Genomic DNA, 19,232 nt, shown 5'->3' on the forward strand with positions numbered 1-19,232 from the left:
ATTCTGAGAGGTCACACCACTCATTGGTTTCTTGGCTAATCACATTTTTCAGAGATAGAAAGGTCTTGTGTTGGACCATAAAGAAATGCATGAAAGAAACTGAGAATGAGAGGGGAGGGAGGCAGGGAGACTTAAAATGTTAGTTGGTTAGGGGGAAAAGTCCGTTCAAAATTTTGTGCTTTTTATTTCCTCTTCCATGTGGAATAGAGCAAAATACATTGCTACTGCTTCTGGAAATCCAGATTTCCCAAACAGTATTCAATAGACATTCTCAAGTCTGTGAAAACTTTCTTCTTCATTTAGGCACAATTAACCTTATTCTCAGGGTTATACTCACGACAACCTATGTTCACTGCTTTGAGATGAACTGAAAAGTATCAAACCAAATCTGCTCTTTGTATTTTTTTCCCTAGTAATATACACAGACCCACAGTCTCACTGAGAAGGGGGCTAATCAGATTTTGCTGATCCAACAATTCACATACGAATTCACATATAAATTTTTAAATATCCTCCATCCCTGTATCACTGACTTTTCCTGAACGTGCTATCATTGATAATCAACCTAGTTCCATTTAGCATTTACTAGCTTACACAGAATCAACAGCCATAACCCACTAAATTACTTAGGGGATTAAAAAAAACTACATAGACACACACAAAGCTGTGATATTGGAATGTACAGGATGGTCTAGTTTAAATGAAAAAGGTCCCCCAAAGTATGATTGTTTCCAGCTTCTCAGAGGTGAATTAAAAGCTGTTTGGTGTCGTGAAGATTACAGAAGTCATCACGTTTATGGGCCTGCTTTGCATACCAAGTCTATTAATAATTTCCATACTCAGGGTGGCTTCACATTTCCACACATGTTAATATAGATGCCATTTGGGAACTGCTTGGAGGAAAAGAGAAAAAAAGAGAAAAGGAGAAGAGAAGAGAGGAGATGATGCAGACGAGAGGAGATGAGAGCCAGAAAAATGGTACCTTAAACCAAGTTCCGTTTAAAATATAGTGACTCTGATAAATAGAAGAATCAAAAGACAAATGAGAGTTCGTGATGGCCTGACCCAGGAGTCACACTCAGGGATCAAATTAACATGAAATCACACATTGGAATTCACTTATGGTGCCAGTCCTGCACCTTGTCATTATAGACTCTAATTATTGAAATGATTTCATAGGCATAATTGCATCAAGATGTGCATGGGCTTCACCTTGGAGGGCTCCCTTGATGCTCAACATTGTATCTTCATTACTGTGTTCCTTTCAACTCTTAAAATGTGCTCCAGCCTCCCAGAACAATCCAATCGAACAGGCTGAGTTTTCTTTTCCCCCTTTTCTTTAAACATGCCAGCCACATAGCACAGGAATGAAGGAATGTGGTTATCCTGAAAGGCAGGCCTGGGACCATAAGGGCAAATGTACAGTTACCTTCCCTAAAGGGACCATAGAGCATCTGACCAAATTAAACCATTGTTTTCATATCCTTCTTTCCCAAATGTTAAAGAATGGTGCTCAAGAGCCTACAATTAAAGGCTTATTTGTCTACCATCAATTTTAAATTCATTGTGCTAAAACTAAGCTTGTTATACCTTTAGCAATGCACTCCATGCCCTCATAAAGATAAAACAACGTAACACTGGCATTAAAAACAGGAAGAGATTATAACCACAGATCTGAGCAGAGCATATTTTGAGGACATTAATTGGATTTGGGGGGATTTGAGTTTAGAATAGCCAGTAGAGGTTTCAAATCTTTCAGAAAACTATCTTATTAGCATTAAGAATAAGAGTTTAAATTCCTATGCCTAAAACTTCCCAGAAGCTAACATCCTGCTCTCACCATTATTTTGATCCAATGCTATGTATGAGATAGAACAGCAATCCATAGGAAGGCAATGGTCTGTTCTCAGGATCTGCCCAGAGGAAATGGATTTCATACACTGGAGGCTTGGTGGTCCCCTTTCCTGGGAGCAGTCAGGAAATGCTTATCGGTGACAAACTACTAAAAAGAGACACACACCACTCTATTCACCTCTAAGCTGACAAAGCCCTAATTCAAGACCTTCCACCCTGGGTCAAGCAGTGACATAAGAAAAATGATCAGAAAATAGTTTAGGGAATACCGTATCCTGAGTCACATTCTTAGACATCGGTGAATAGGCCAAAAGCGTCGTCAAGTGACATTGCTTACAGTTTAGAATCGCCTGGTTCTCGATGAATTCAGCTGGCTGGTTGATATGGAACAATTTCTGCTGAAATCCAGGAGTGCAGTCCAAATCTTCTGCAGATGTTAGCTGCAGCACCTGAGAAAAATGAAGCCATCAATGTTTTAACAGCGGCTTATACGTTTGCCCTGCTAACTTTTACCAAATCTGTGACTTTTAGAAACGAGCTGAGGTTTTAATTTCATTTCCCAAATTAAGAGGTAAGTTGATACCTCTCCTGTGGCTGCCAACCATTCGTTTTGGCAATGAGATTTGGAAAACACGCAAATGGGAACAGCTGCTGCAGTGTCCATTAAGTTGTAGTTAAAGAAATAACTTCCTCAGATTTTTACACCTGCTAAGAATCTCACCATGCTTTCCTCGTGTGACATTTCATTACAGAAACTGTCAATTTCATATGATGCCTGAGCTAAAACCAACTTCACTTTCATAGATGCAAAGGGACACGGTCATCGACAAAGAGGAGGAAAATGGAACTATTCCATTGGAAGTTACTTCTAACAAGAATCCAGGGCCCCATAGACCTTCACAGTCCAAGATGGTGGTCACGAGCCACAGGTGACTACTGAGCCCTTGAAATGTAGCTGGGCTGAAACTGTCGGTAGAAAAATACATGTTGGATTTTGAAGACTATATACTGAAAAGAAAAATAAAGTAAAATACATAATTAATAATTTTTATAGGATTCCATGTTGAAATGCTACTTTACAGATTGGACTAAATAGATCCACTATTAAAATAAATTTACCCCTTTCTTTTGACTTTAGTGTGTTTGGCTACTAGGAAATGTAAATTTTACAATTGCTTCTGAAGGCTCAGCTTTGTCTTTGCAAATCCTTGGGGCACTTCATCCAGAAGTTAAAAATTTAGGTTATATGTTTTGGAACATAAAAGCTATGTTAAAATACTCTTGGACAAGGGGTAATGAAGTAAGGTAAGAAATAGTCATAGGCTTAATAGGCAAAGACCATAAGAGTATGAAGTTAGAGATTACCTCTTTTTCCCCATCTTGTATACCGAGCACCTACCACATAGACTGGCACAGAGAAGACGCTTCATAATACTTACAATACAATGATTGCTAATATTTTTCAGCCTTCGCTATATGGCAAGCACTGTCCTCAGTTTGTTGTATGCATTATCTCCTTCAATCTCCACAACAGCGCTGTGATGTACTTAGCATGTTATAAGACACATTTTGCTGACAAGGGGCCTGACATTCTAGAGAGGCTAACAATCTTGCCCCGAATCACACAGTTAGGATGGGTGGAGTCAGGATCTGAATCCAGGTTTAAACGTTCTCTGATTTTGACAGAGCTCCGCCCACACCCTTCAGGCGAGAATTTGTATTTTTTTGTCTGGGAATTTCTCTGAAATCTGTGGGAGGCTGCTTTACCCGAGTATGGCACCAGCAGGCAGTGTTTGGAAATTCACACCCCCAAGACCATCGCCATAACTGATGAAAACTGCTGTGTGAATACCCCAGCCCTCAGGTGAGATAACGCAGAGGCAAGTGTTCCGTCTCCCACTTGGACTTAAGCAACAGTTGTCCACGGTGGTATCTGGCTTGATAACTCACCGTCCATTAGCTGCTTTCTCTTCTTTGGCTCATTTACTCATCCCCTGTTGGTATTTTTCTGACATCACCCTCCAAATAAAACTATTTGCACTCAAATCTTTGACTCAGTGTCTGCTTATTGGGAAACTAAACTTTGATACCAGAATGCAAACTCTTTTTTTTTAACTTTTTATTTTGTATTTGAGTCTAGCTGATTAATGTTGTGATAGTTTCAGGTACACAGCAAAGTGACTCAGACATACCAGAATGCAAACTGTTAACCACTGCACACAGGCTGTTGAAGAAAACTCATTATCATCCCCACCGGTGATCTCAAAGGAGTGTACAAAAGGTTGGAAGCTGTGGAACCAGGGCTTCTCTCTAAATATCAGCTCTCTGAAATGCACTGAACCCAAAGAACAAGAGCAAGAATCAATCTCCCAAGGTTCACCATGTGGCCGGCCTGAGAAACATCAGAGGAACTGAAATAGGAGAGTCATCACCCTGACAGACATCATCCTTCTAAAATCAAAGGGGGGAAGGATGCTATAGTCGCATATTTGAGCACTTCTGTGTGTAAAACTTTCCCTTGCCTTGACAGCAGGCTCTGAGTAGATCACGTCTAAGGCAATCATAACGCTGACATCCCGAGTGGTGCACACAGAACACGCAGATTCAGGACTCAGAATCATTTGCTGGCAATTATGCAAGCAGAAAATCTATAACTGGCCAACGTTAATTCAGTCAAACATCAAGTTGTCAAGGGTTGCCTCCAGGCACCTTATGCCTACAATTATACGTTAACCTTATAATCAGCTAATTCTTCCCTCAAATCCCAGACCAGTAAACCAGTCATTCCCGAGGAATTAAGGCAGACGACATTTCTCCAGGGATCCTGAGCTAAGAATCCAAGATTGACTGAGAGCACAGGGGAGTGGAATTCCTCATGCTTATCTCTCTGTGGCTTAGTCTCTGTCCTGGCCTCTTGGCAGGTTCTACTTAGGATTCCTCTGGAATCATCAAGGAAAAATAAACCGTTTCCAACTGCAGATGCTCAGGGAGGGTGAGGGTGGTGGGAGAACTCCCAGAGGCTCAAGGTTTTTTGGGGTTTTTTTTTGCAAATGCTTGGGTCACTTTATCCACCAGGCAAAATTCAGGTTAAAGGCTTTGTAATATGAACACACAGCACTCTCCTGGGCCAGTGTGACTTAGCAAGGTAAGAACTAGTCAAACAATTCATTCACTCTCTCCTCCCTGTGTCCATTCATTCACTTATTCCCAAACATTTATTAAACTCCTGGGATTCAGTGAGCACTTTGCTAGGTGTTGTCCTGGAGCTTATGGAGAAGCCCTATAACACAGTCATTAAAAGCATGAATTCCAGAGCTGTTTGACTTCGTTCATTCTTGGCTCTGCCCTTTACTGACTGTGCTATTTGGCATTTTTTCCCCCAGCCACTCTGGTCTCAGTTTTCTCATGTAGAGAAATATGGAAAACAAGATGTGCATTGAGGGTGGCCATGTGGGTTCAATGGAATGATACATATAAAGCAATTAGAATAGTGCTGCACAGGATAAGCAGTCAGGAGTGTTAACTGTTATTATGGACTATAAAGGTGAGAGGCATTAACAAATCATCATTTAATTAATTGATTAACTAAAATTAAAATTTAACTTGAAAGGAAATCACGGCTCTCTTCAGGAGCATGTAAAAGCTGGGAGTCGGGAGTCGAACTTCATCTAGAGGAATCAAGGAAAGCAAACCCACTGACGGGGTTATTTCTGCTTTGATCTCAAAGATGGATCAGAATTAGCTGGATAAATGGAGAGGAATACAGAGTGGTCTCTTTAACCAGTACACACTTTGCTTTCACGTGAATTTACGCCTCTCTGGATTTCATGCAGCAGATCTCTGAAACGACAAAACTGCGTTTAAAAAAGAATCCAGGGGCTTCCCTGGTGGCGCAGTGGTTGAGAGTCCGCCTGCCGATGCAGGGGTCACGGGTTCCTGCCCCGGTCCGCGAAGATCCCACATGCCGCGGAGCGGCTGGGCCCGTGAGCCATGGCCGCTGAGCCTGCGCGTCCGGAGCCTGTGCTCCGCAACGCGAGAGGCCACAACAGTGAGATACCCGCGTCTCGGAAAAAAAAAAAAAAAAAACAGACTAATTTACGGCTCCCCAAAAGCTGAATGTCTGGCTGAGCACTAGTGGTAGAGCGTTCGAGTTACTGCTATTACCCCTTGATTTTTGTAGCAGATTTCAAATAGTATTCAGCTATGAGCTTGCCATGGCTTCAAATTCAATAGCACTGAATTTGGTGGTGGGATATGCAGAGGCATCCCTCACTGGTCTAAGATGAGCACTCAGACATGACTCCAAAATTAGGCAGCCCCTTCTCCAATATCATCACATGTCACTCTTATAAATATGATACCTGGACATGCTTCTCCCCAAACTCTCTTTAACATTTCCAGAATATATGCTATGAGCAACATTCCAAATGCATCTTTAATGCCATGGCAGTAATGGTCTTCCTACATGGTTCTTTTGTTCATTTATGCATTAGTTTGCACTTCATCAACAATCGGCAACCAATACACCTTTGAAAGCTCAGCAATGATCAAGTTTTATGATCACCAAAGGATTTCTATTACGTGAAAATTACAATCAGCCTGCTTATGAAGGCAGATTCACGTTCAGACAGACTGTAAGCACAGGACAGAGCCACAATGGTTCTGTATGAATCCCAGTTTACCAGCTGCCATTTACTAACTGTAACCCTCTGTATCTCAGTTTCCTCAGATAGAGTCTTATATGTTGTCATGAGGATTAAGTGAGTTAACTATTGTAAAGAGCTTTGCACGGTACTGGACACATAATAATTGCTCAATAAATGTTTGCTATTATTATTTTTACCATTATTATTTCTATGTATTATGTTTAAATCAATATACAGGATTCACTCATATTCCCAGGGTAAACATTGACAAATATCATCAAAATATTACTTTTGTTGCTACTATAAAATTGTTCAATGGATAGACTATGCTCAGAAATATCAGAGGGAAACAGTAGGGATCTGAATCAGGTAAAAGATAAGGAGAGAATGTGCACCTTGGGGTCAGCTGCACAGGAAGCACATCAGGGCCTATCGTGGACTGGCTTGAGCTGCTTTTGCAGGACACTGAGCCTCCTTTAAAATGACAGCTCAGGGACTTCCCTGGTGGTCCAGTGGTTGAGATTCCACGCTCCCAGCGCAGGGGGCCTGGGTTTGATCCCTGGTCAGGGAACTGGATCCTGCATGCCACAGCTAAGGATCTCGCAGGCTGCAATAAAGACCCCACATGCCGCAAGAAAGACCCCGTGTGCCGCAACAAAGATCCTGCGTGCCGCAACTAGGACCCAGCACAGCCAAATAAATAAATCAATATTAAAAAAAAAAGAATACAATGACAAATCAGGGCTCTGTCCTCTATGTACGAGCCCCTGCCCTAAGCTTACGTACGGATGGCAAATTCTGACAACACACTCTTCATACCTGCTTCTCTTCTTAGCTTCCATTTCCGTGCTGCTGTTCAGAGCCTTCTCTTTTAAAAAGAAAGTTTATGTTTATCCTCACAGGTGCTGATTCAAGAGCATAGCCAACTTTGGAGTTTGCTTCCAGAAAAATGATTTTTTTCTGCCCCAGACTGCAGGTTGCCAACTGGCAGCATAAGGGATGGATCAGGCCAGCAGATGTGGTTGGTTCAGCCAGAGAAGTCTGTCATAAAAGTAAAATTATCATGTTCTATCGAGCACACCTCTCTGAGCTATCCTTGCCTGCACGACTCCCTACGTTGCTGCTCCCCAGCACTCAACTTAGTTACACCCTAGTCTGGCCCTCTAGGCATATGAGTTTGCAACCCCTGCTTTAGACTTTGGAAATAAGCTTTCAGGCAAAGAACTCTCCTTGTTATGAGTATCTAGTTACTTCTCATAATAGTACCCACAGCTATGTGCTCCTGGCTCTATTGCAGTAGTTTTGGTCATGTGACTAAGCACTGGCAACAAAAGGAGGGTGGAAGGAATTTCACCACTATTCCTGGCCCCCGAAGTGCCCTCTTTTACCCAGCTCGGAGAATAGAATAGAAGGACTTCCAAGGTGGTGGAGTCATCTAACAGAACGATCCGAGAAATCAGTCACTGCTTAGAGGACAAGCACCTGGGAGAGATGCCCAGCAAGGAAACTCCACCTGCAGCCTGTGGTCCCTGAGATCTGGGGTTGTTTGTTACACTTGGCTGACTATGCACTAAACCTGGAAGGCATAAGGGCAGAGGGTTTTCTATATGACAGCATCACAGACTGTTCTAGAGGTCAGAGAGAAAACAGAAGAACTGAAGAAAAGCTTAACACAAATGGCCATAAATAAAAACAGAGAAAGTTACTGCCACAAATAATTATATCAGCAGGCTGTGAACAAGCTCAGATCTCATCCTCTCTTAAGTCAGCTTCAAAATGGTATTTTCCAAATGAACTCGCTAGTGTCTCCTGGCCCCTTGTTGTTTTCCTTTCATTGACTCACTCGCTTTTTGCTATTAGGGTAGATGGGCACTTACTTTACCCTTGCCACAAAACACCTCCGGTTTACTCTTGTCAAAGTCAGTCCAGTGGAATCAGTTTGGAGGGGCTTAGACTGGCGGAGAAGAAAGGCTACTATCTCTGATTTGCAGGACAGAAAAATGTTACAGCAATGTATCTGATTGATTCTTTATCCTGCCAGGGACCAAAAACCCCGAGTCCTGGAAGGGTTTATAAAGGCACACCGCCTACAGGGAAAGCACAGAGAAAAGAAGCACTTCAAAGACACACACGTACACACACACACACCTGCAGGCGCACATATTGATATGTTCACTGTAAGTGTCAGTTCATGTCATCCACGCTCCCTGAGTCTGACCTCCTTGAAATATTCCTGGTGTTTTACAGCCTCTGGACACAGAACACCTGCCACCTTCTTGGCCATTAATGCACAACACTTAGAAATGATTTTGTAATTCTTGGGGAGATAAAGGGTTCTGTTGTTGACTTCATACACAGTTTGAGACCAACATTCTAGACTTATTTCTAATTGAATGATACTCAGTATCTTTTCCTCAAATTATTAAAAGGGAAGATGCATATAACTGGAAAAGCATGGGACAAGAAGCCAAAACTAATCTGAGCCTGAATTCTGGCTATGTGGCCATTTCCCTGACTTTTGGCAAATTACTTAAACTTGAACAGCCTCTGTGTTTTCTTTAAATGAGCATAACACCACCTATGCATACAGTTGCTGGGGGACTTTAATGAGATAATGTAAAAAGAAAGACTATATGGTAGACAGAATAATGGTCCCCAACAGATGCCCTCAGTCTAATCCCTGGGACCTGTGAATATGTCACACTAAATGAAAAGGAGAATTAAGGTTGAAAATCACCTGACCTTAAAATAGAGTGATTATCCTAGATTAGATGGACCCCATGTAATCACACTTAGAGAAAGAGATGTGACAATGAAAGCCAGGTCATAGTGATGTCATGTGAGAAGGACTCAACCTGCCATTGCTGGCCTTGAAGGCGGAGAAAGGGGCCACCAGCCAAGGAATGCAAGAGACGAGAAGCTGGAAAAGGTACCAAAAAAAGGATTTTCCCCTGGAACCTCAAGAAGGAATACAGCCCTGCTGACACCTGGATTTTGCTCAATGAGACTTCTGACCTTCAAAACTGTAAGATAATCCATGGTGCTGTTTTACATTGCTAAGCATGTGGTACGTTGTTACAGCAGCCACAGGACATTCATATGGTTACCACAGTGCTGGCCCCACAGTAGACACTCAGAAAATATTGGTTCCCTTTACTTGATTTTTCAAGATATAATTTGAGCAAACCAATGGAGAGGGAGAAACAGAGGAGGGAAAGAGGAAGGTGGAGTGGAGGGAAACTGAGAGAGGGAGGAAAAGAGGAGAGGGAAGGTGAAAAAAGAGTCATGACATTGGTTCAAGATGGCGGAGTAGAAGGACGTGCTCTCACTCCCTCTTGCTAGAGCACCAGAATCACAACTAACTGCTGAACAATCATCGACAGGAAGACAATGGAACTCACCAAAAAAGATACCCCACATCCAAAGACAAAGGAGAAGCCGCAATGAGACAGAAGGAGGGGCACAATCTCAGTAAAATCAAATCCCATAACCACTGGGTGGGTGACTCACAAACTAGAAAATAATTATACCACAGAAGTCCACCCACTGGAGTGAAGGTTCTAAGCCCCATGTCAGGCTTCCCAACGTGGGGGTCTGGGAATGGGAGGAGGAATTCCCAGGGAAACAGACTTTGAAGGCTGGCAGGATTTGCTTGCAGGACTTCGACAGGACTGGGGGAAACATAGACTCCACTCTTGGAGGGCACACACAAAGTAGTGTGCACATCAGGACCCAGGGGAAGGAGCAGTGACCCCATAGGAGACTGAACAAGACCTGCCTGCTAGGGTTGGAGAGACTCCTGCAGAGGTGGAGGGTGGCTGTGTCTCACTGTGAGGACAAGGACATTGGCAGCAGAAATTCTGGGAAGCACTCCTTGGCGTGAGCCCTCCTGAAGTCCACCATTAGCCCCACCAAAGAGCCTCTAGGCTCCAGTGTTGGGTCGCCTCAGACCAAACAACCAACAGGGAGGGAACTCAGCCCCACCCATCAGCAGACAAGCAGATTAAAGTTTTACTGAGCTCTGCCCAACAGAGCAACCCCAAGCTCTACCCACCACCAGTCCTTCCCAATAGGAAGCTTGCACAGCCTCTTAGATAGCCTCATCCACCAGAGAACAGACAGCAGAAACAAGAAGAACTACAATCCTGCAGCCTGTGGAACAAAAACCACATTCACAGAAAGATAGACAAAATGAAAAGGCAGAGGACTATGTACCAGATGAAGGAACAAGATAAAGCCCCAGAAAACAACTAAATGAAGTGGAGATAGGCAACCTTCCAGAAAAAGAATTCAGAATAATGATAGTGAAGATGATCCAGGACCTCGGAAAAAGAACGGAGGCAAAGATCGAGAAGATGCAAGAAATGTTTAACAAAGACCTAGAAATTAAAGAACAAACAACTACAAGATTTAAAGAACAAACAAACAGAGATGAACAATACAATACAATAACTGAAATGAAAAATACACTCTAAGGAATCAATAGCAGAATAACTGAGGCAGAAGAATGGGTAAGTGACCTGGAAGACAGAATGGTGGAATTCACTGCTGTGGAACAGAATAAAGAAAAAGAATGAAAAGAAATGAAGACAGCCTAAGAGACCTCTGGGACAACATTAAATGCACCAACATTCAAATTATAGGGGTCCCAGAAGGAGAAGAGAATGAGAAAGGACCCGAGAAAATATTTGAAGAGATTATAGTTGAAAACTTCCCTAATGGGAAACGAAATAGTCTCCGCAGTCAAGGAAGTTCAGAGTCCCATGCAGGATAAACCCAAGGAGAAACACGCTGAGACACACAGTAATCAAATTGAAAAAAATTAAAGACAAAAAAATATTATTAAAAGCAACAAGGGAAAAATGACAAATAACATACAAGGGAACTCCCATAAGGTTAACAGCTGATTTCTCAGCAGAAACTCTACAAGCCAGAAGGGAGTGGCACGATATATTTAAACTGATGAAAGGGAAGAACCTACAACCAAAATTACTCTACTCGGCAAGGATCTCAATCAGATTCGACAGAGAAATCAAAAGCTTTACAGACAAGCAGAAGCTAAGAGAATTCAGCACCACCAAACCAGCTCTACGACAAATGCTAAAGGAACTTCTTTAAGTGCGAAACAGCAAGAGAAGATAAGGACCTACAAAAACAAACCCAAAACAATTAAGAAAATGGTAATAGGAACATATATATTGATAATCACCATGAATGTAAATGGATTAAATGCTCCAACCAAAAGACTCAGACTGGCTGAATGGATACAAAAACAAGACCTGTATATATGCAGTCTACAAGAGACCCACTTCAGACCTAGGGACACATACAGACTGAAAATGAGGGAATGGAAAAAGATATTCCATGCAAATGGAAATCACAAGAAAGCTGGCGTAGGAATACTCATATCAAATGAAATAGACTTTAAAATAAAGAATGTTACAAGGAACAAGAAAGGACACTACATAATGATCAAGGGATCAATCCAAGAAGAAGATATAACAATTATAAATATATATGCACCCAACATAGGAGCACCTCAATACCTAAAGCAACTGCGAACAGCTATAAAAGAGGAACTCGACAGTAACACAATAATAGTGGGGAAATTTAACACCCCACTTACATCAATGGACAGATCATTCAGACAGAAAATTAATAAGGAAAGAGAAGCTTTAAATGACACAGTAGACCAGAGAGATTTAACTGATATTTATAGGACATTCCATCCAAAAACAGCAGATTGCACTTTCTTCACAAGTGCACATGGAACATTCTCCAGGATAGATCACATCTTGGGTCACAAATCAAGCCTTGGTAAATTTAGGAAAATTGAAATCATATCAAGCATCTTTTCGACCACAACGCTATGTGATTAGAAATAAATTACAGGAAAAAAAAAAAGTAAAAAACACAAACACATGGAGGCTAAACAATATGTTCCTAAATAACCAAGACTTCACTGAAAAATCAAAGAGGAAATCAAAAAATACCTACAGACAAAAGACAATGAAAACACAATGATCCAAAACCTGTGGGATGCAGCAAAAGCAGTCCTAAGAGGGAAATCTGTAGCAATACAATCCTACCTCAAGAAACAAGAAAAATCTCAAATAAACAACCTAACCTCACACCTAAAGCAATTAGAGAAAGAAGAACCAAAAAATCCCCAAAGTTAGCAGAAGGAAAGAAATCATAAAGATCAGATCAGAAATAAATGAAATAGAAATGAAGGAAACGATAGCAAAGATCAATGAAACTAAAAGCTGGTTCTTTGAGAAGATAAAGAAAATTGATAAACCATTAGCCAGACTCATCAAGAAAAAAAAGGGAGAAGACTCAAATCAATAGAATTAGAAGTGAAAAAGGTGAAGTGACAACTGACACTGCAGAAATACAAATGATTATGAGAGATTACTACAAGCAACTATATGCCAATAAAATGGACAACCTGGAAGAAATGGACAAATTCTTAGAAAAGCACAACATTCCAGGACTGAAGCAGGAAGAAATAGAAAATATAAACAGACCAATCACAAGCACTGAAATTGAAACTGTGATTAAAAATCTTCCAAAAAACAAAAGCTTAGAACCAGATGGCTTCACAGGTGAATTCTATCAAACATTTAGAGAAAGAGCTAACACCTATCCTTCTCAAACTCTTCCAAAATATAGCAGAGGGAGGAACACTCCCAAACTCATTCTATGAGGCCACCATAACCCTGATACCAAAACCAGACAAAAATGTCACAAAAAAAGAAAACTACAGGAAAATATCACCGATGAGCATAGATGCAAAAATCCTCAACAAAATACTAGTGAACAGAATCCAACAGCACATTAAAAGGATCATACATCAAGATCAAGTGGGGTTTATGCCAGGAATGCAAGGATTCTTCAATATATGGAAATCAATCAATATGATACACCATATTAACAACTTGAAGGAGAAAAACCATATGATTATCTCAAAAGATACAGAAAAAGCTTTTGACAAAATTCAACACCCATTTACGATAAAAACCCTCCAAAAAGTAGGCATAGAGGGAACCTACCTCAACATAATAATGGTCACATATATGACAAACCCACAGCCAACATTGTTCTCAATGGTGAAAAACTGAAACCATTTCCACGAAGACCAGGAACAAGACAAGGTTGCCCACTCTCACCACTATTATTCAACATAGCTTTGGAAGTTTTATCCACAGTAATCAGAGAAGAAAAAGAAATAAAAGGAATTCAAATCGGAAAAGAAGAAGTAAAACAAACTGTCACTGTTTGCAGATGACATGATACAACACATAGAGAATCCTAAAGATGCCACCAGAAAACTACTAGAGCTAATCAATGAATTAGGTAAAGTAGCAGGATACAAAATTAATGCACAGAAATCTCTGGCATTCCTACACACTACTGATGAAAAATCTGAAAGAGAAATTAAGGAAACACTCCCATTTACCACTGCAACAAAAAGAATAAAATACCTAGGAATAAACTTAGCAAGGAGACAAAAGACCTGTACGCAGAAATTTATAAGACACTGATGAAAGAAATTAAAGATGATACAAACAGATGGAGAGATATACCATGTTCTTGGATTGGAAGAATCAACATTGTGAAAATGACTATACTACCCAAAGCAATCTGTAGAGTCAATGCAATCCCTATCAAGCTACCAATGGCATTTTTCAGAGAACTAGAACAAAATGTTCCACAATTTGTATGGAAATACAAAAGACCCCGAATAGCCAAAGCAATCTTGAGAAAGAAAAACGCAGCTGGAGGAATCAGGCTCCCGGACTTCAGACTATACTACAAAGCTATGGTAATCAAGACAGTATGGTACTGGAACAAAAATAGAAATATAGATCAATGGAACAGGATAGAAAGCCAGAGATAAACCCACACATGGTCAACTAATCTATGACAAAGGAGTCAGGGATATACAATGCAGAAAAGACAGCCTCTTCAATAAGTGGTGCTGGGAAAACTGGACAGCTACATGTAAAAGAATGAAATTAGAACACTTCCTAACACCATACACAAAAATAAACTCAAAATGGATTAAAGACATAAATGTAAGACTGGACACTATAAAACTCTTAGAGGAAAACATAGGAAGGACACTCTTTGACATAAATCACAGCAAGATCTTTTTTGACCCACCTCCTAAAGAAATGGAAATAAAAACAAACAAATGGGACCTACTGAAACTTAAAAGCTTTTGCACAGCAAAGGAAACTATAAAAAAGATGAAAACACAACCCTCAGAATGGGAGAAAATATTTGCAAATGAATCAATGGACAAAGGATTAGTTTCCAAAATATATAAACAGCTCATGCAGCTCAATATTAAAAAAACAAACAACCCAATCCAAAAATGGGCAGAAGGCCTTAATAGACATTTCTCCAATGAAGACATACAGATGGAGCTGTATCAACATCACTAATTATCAGAGAAATGCAAATCAAAACTACAATGTGATATCACCTCACACTGGTTAGAATGGGCATCATCAGAAAATCTACAAACGACAAATGCTGGAGAGGGTGTGGAGAAAAGGGAACCCTCTTGCCCTGTTGGTGGGAATGTAAATTGATACAGCCACTATGGAGAACAGTACAGAGGTTCCTTAAAAAACTAAAAATAGAACTGTCATACGACCCAGCAATCCTACTACTGGGCATATACCCTGAGAAAACCATAATTCAAAAAGACACATGCACCCCAATGTTCATTGCAGCACTATTTACAATAGCCAGGTCATGGAATCAACCTAAGTGCCCATCGACAGACGAATGGATAAAGAAGGTGTGGTGCATATACACAATGGAATATTACTCAGCCATAAAAAGGATTGAAATTGGGTCATTTGTAGAGATGCTGATGGGCCTAGAGACTGTCATACAGAGTGAAGCAAGTCAGAAAGAGAAAAAGAAATATTGTATATTAACGTACATATGTGGAACCTAGAAAAATGGTACAGATGAACTGGTTTGCAAGGCAGAAACAGAGACACAGATGTAGAGAACAAACATATGGACACCAAGTGGGGAAAGCAGGGCGTGGGTTGCGGGGGTGGTGGTGGGATGAATTGGGAGATTGGGATTGACATATACACACGAATATGTATAAAACAGGTAACTAATAAGAATCTCCTATATAAAAATAAATAAAATTAAAAAAAAAAGAGAGACATGACTTTGGAACCCTTGGACGAGGCCATCAGAAAGTCATGATGTATAAATAATGCCTCCATGCTCCATTCCTGAGCACAAATAGGCATAGTCTCTTTTCTTTTGTCTTAGCAACTGTTCCTTTGAAAGGACGGGGTGGGTGTTTGGATCTGCTGTTATGAGAGAGTGGTTGGGTTCATTTTTTTTCGTTAATTCCCTTAATCAAAATTTAAAGTTTCTATTATCTTCCAGGCCCTGGGCTAGATGCCAGAGATGAAGAAATAAACAAAGCCCTTGAAAAACTCATTATCTAGAAGGAAAGACAGACACACAGGCATATAATATAAAATATAATATAAAACTTTCTATTGAGAATTAGGAAGCAGTTCAAAGCAAAGATTCTTGAACTAGTCTACCTGGGTTCAGATCCCAATTTTACCAAGTAGTTGCTGTGTGGCCCTGGGCACGTTACTTAACGTCTCTGTGTTTTAGTTTCCTCCTTTGTACGATACAGCCATTAATTGTGTCTATTCTCGTTGATTGTGAGATTCAATAAGTTAACATAAATCAAAAGGTTTAGGACAGGAACAGGCTCATAATAGGTGCTACATGCTACCTATTGTTGTTATTATTTGCATTAATACAGAGGAATAGGTATTAAGTGTTATGAAAATACAGAATAGAGAACAGCACACTCTTTGGATTAGAATGGGAAATGGGACCATGTCACAGATTAGGCCATATTGGAAAGATGATTGATATTTTTCAAGTGGCAAAGTATAAGAAACAAAGTTCCATGCAGGGATCAGGTAAATGCAAACACTGAGGCATGCCAGTTGAAGAAACAGAGAGCAATTTCTGAGGGATAACAAGATCTGGGTTGTTTTCAAGATTATTTGAAAGTGTTTTATTGTCTAAAATAGGATTGAATTGACCAGACATGTCCTCCTTGAGTCTGGCTAAACAGGCTACAACAGAGCCAAAACGTATTCACTCAATGAAGTCACGATTTTTGTCACAATAGAATTAATTTTTCACTCTTAAGACTCCAGGATTAATCAACTAGACAGCGGAAATTTTTTAAAGAAAAATTGTGTTTTGTAAAAATTTAAGTTAATGAAAAATTAGGAAGACTTGCTTTGCTGGCTCTTAGTAGAAACTAGAGGCTGTACCTGCCCTAGAATTGATGGTGTTTGTGTCTATGAAATTTTGGTAATTAAATTAGTGCTGCTAAATGTCAGTTAAGACCTGCATCCCCTAAGTCAATAAAGGAGTCCTTATGTGAAGTAATCTTGGGTGAGGCTTAGCAGCCCTAGGAAATTCAGTTGAGCAAATATGAAATACCTACTGTGTGCCAGGACTAGAAGACTTGTTTGGTCTACATATAAAACCCTAATTCTATGGAGTCCTATTAAAGGAGTACTTACTTACAGGACTTATAAGGACTTACTTATAGGAGGCTTACTAAAGGAATAGGTCTGGGATTTGAGGATTCAGCTCAATAGAAGATCAGTGCCTGAATCCATCACCTTGGCCAACCTCTAATCTCAGTCACTATAGTTCCCCAAGGGCTCAGACTTGCCCTGCAGAGTATCCTCAACCTTTTCACATTCTGTTCTGTGGCTTGCTCCTACACTACAGGTTACAGTGAGACTTGCTCCTACACTACAGGTTACAGTGAGCAGACTTGGGAAATTCAGAAGAGTTAAGGCTCCCAGCACAGACTTCAATGTTGGCCTTGATGCTGGGAAGTGGCGGCTGGTTAAATGCCCCACCCTGCCTTCTTCCAGACCTAGTCCTCTGAGAGACATTTGAGTGCCACTGAGAGGTCCCAGTGGGTTGAGCCCTTGTTGTCCACAGCAGTGACATCAATGATACCTTGTTACATTGGCTCTCTCCCTCCTCCCCTGCATCCCCCTCTTGCCCCTCACTCCTGTTTCCTCGGTCACCTGCCAAAGGAAACTACCTGTATCTAGTCCTTTGTCTTAGGCTCTCAAGGGAACACAACATAAGACAAGCCCCAGGTATTAGTTACATATTGCTGCTGTAACAAATTACTACATTCTTAGTGGCTTAAACATACTTTATTACCTTATAGTTCTGGGTATCAGAAGCCTAAAATGGGTCCACAGGCTGTGTCCCTTCAGCAGGCTCCTGTTTCCTTTCTGTCTATAACTCTGATACGCCATCTACATCCTTTAGCTCATGGCCTCCTTTCTCCATCTTCAGAGCTGGAAGCATAGCATCTTCTAATCTCTTTGTCTCTCTTTTTCCATCATCATATTGCCTTCTGTTTCTAACTGACTCCTCCCACATCCCTTTTATAAGGATGGTTGTGATTACATCAGGGTCACCTGGGTAATCCAGGTAACAGTCACATGTTCTGGGAATTAGAACCTGAGGACCAGGGGACCATTTTCACCTTACTACCACCCATGAAAAACTTATATAAGGGAAGGAAAGGTGTATATATAATACAATTATATAAATATTTATATATTTATTTATGGCTATTATTCTGTCATGAGAAACAAGGCAATCCTGCCATTTTCGACAGCATGGATGGAACTTGAGGGCATTATGCTAAGTGAAATAAGCCAGACAGAGGAAGACAAATACTGTATGGTATCCCATATATCTGGAATCTAAAAAAAAAATAAACAAACAAAAGTCAAACTCATAGAATCAGAGAGTAGAAAAGTAGTTGTGAGAGGCTTGAGTGTGGGGAAAATAGAGATTGGTAAAAGGATACAAACTTTCAGATATAAGATGAATAAGGTCTGAGGTGACTATGGTTGATAGTACTGTGTTGTATGGTTGAGGTTTGCTGTGAGGCTGGAACTCAGATGTTTTCACAAAAAAAAAAAAAAAAGGAAAGGATAGATATGTGAGACGATGGATGTATTAACTAACTAGATGGGGGAATCCTTCTCAATGTACGATATATGTGTGTCAGGTCACCATGACATATTCTTTAAAGAGCTTATAATTTTGTTTATCAATTATACCTCAATAAAGCTGAAATTAAAAATAAAAAAGAAAAGTAAAAATATCCAAGAGGCTGTCGTTCCACAATTCCCCACATTCCTGGCAATATTTGCCTGTGAAATCAAGAAAATCTAAATGGATACCTTACTGATGGTCAATAGTTATATATCTAGGCCTGATGTTGTGTCAATTTAACAACTAACGATGACCTTTTCTTGCTTAGAAATAATTATCAGATCCTGCCTGGCCTTGCTGTGAAGTGGAACATTTTATTCTAACTGTGCAACTCTCAACACTTTCTTCTCTGCCAGACATTAGACAAGATGTCAGATTTGTCATCATACTGGAAGGCTTTTATTAATTATCTTTCAGAGGCAAAGTCCTTTTTGTAATTTATTTTTTCACACCAGGAAAATTCTTCTATTGAACTAAATGTCTATCTTGTTAAATTGGTTTTTTACTGCTAAAGTTTCTTGCTTTGAAAAGTTCCAGAAGAAAAGAAATAAACCCAGCAAAAACTGGAGGTAAGGTCAAGCAAGATTGATTGTGTTAAGTAGAACACCT

General features: G+C 40.3%; 1 protein-coding gene across 1 annotated transcript in view; it reads right to left on the minus strand.

Moving 5' to 3' along the window:
* Nucleotides 1-19,232, minus strand: part of CDH13 (cadherin 13) — a 1,012,715-nt gene that overhangs the window by 795,524 nt on the left and 197,959 nt on the right. The window contains exon 2 of the mRNA XM_027119160.1: nucleotides 2,192-2,303. Within this exon, the coding sequence (XP_026974961.1) occupies nucleotides 2,192-2,303 (112 nt within the window). The remainder of the gene's footprint in view (nucleotides 1-2,191; nucleotides 2,304-19,232) is intronic.

The sequence above is a fragment of the Aethalodelphis obliquidens genome, unplaced genomic scaffold (genome assembly GCF_003676395.1).
Source record: "Aethalodelphis obliquidens isolate GAN/ISIS:26980383/991018 unplaced genomic scaffold, ASM367639v1 scaffold20, whole genome shotgun sequence".
Lineage (NCBI taxonomy): Eukaryota > Metazoa > Chordata > Mammalia > Artiodactyla > Delphinidae > Aethalodelphis > Aethalodelphis obliquidens.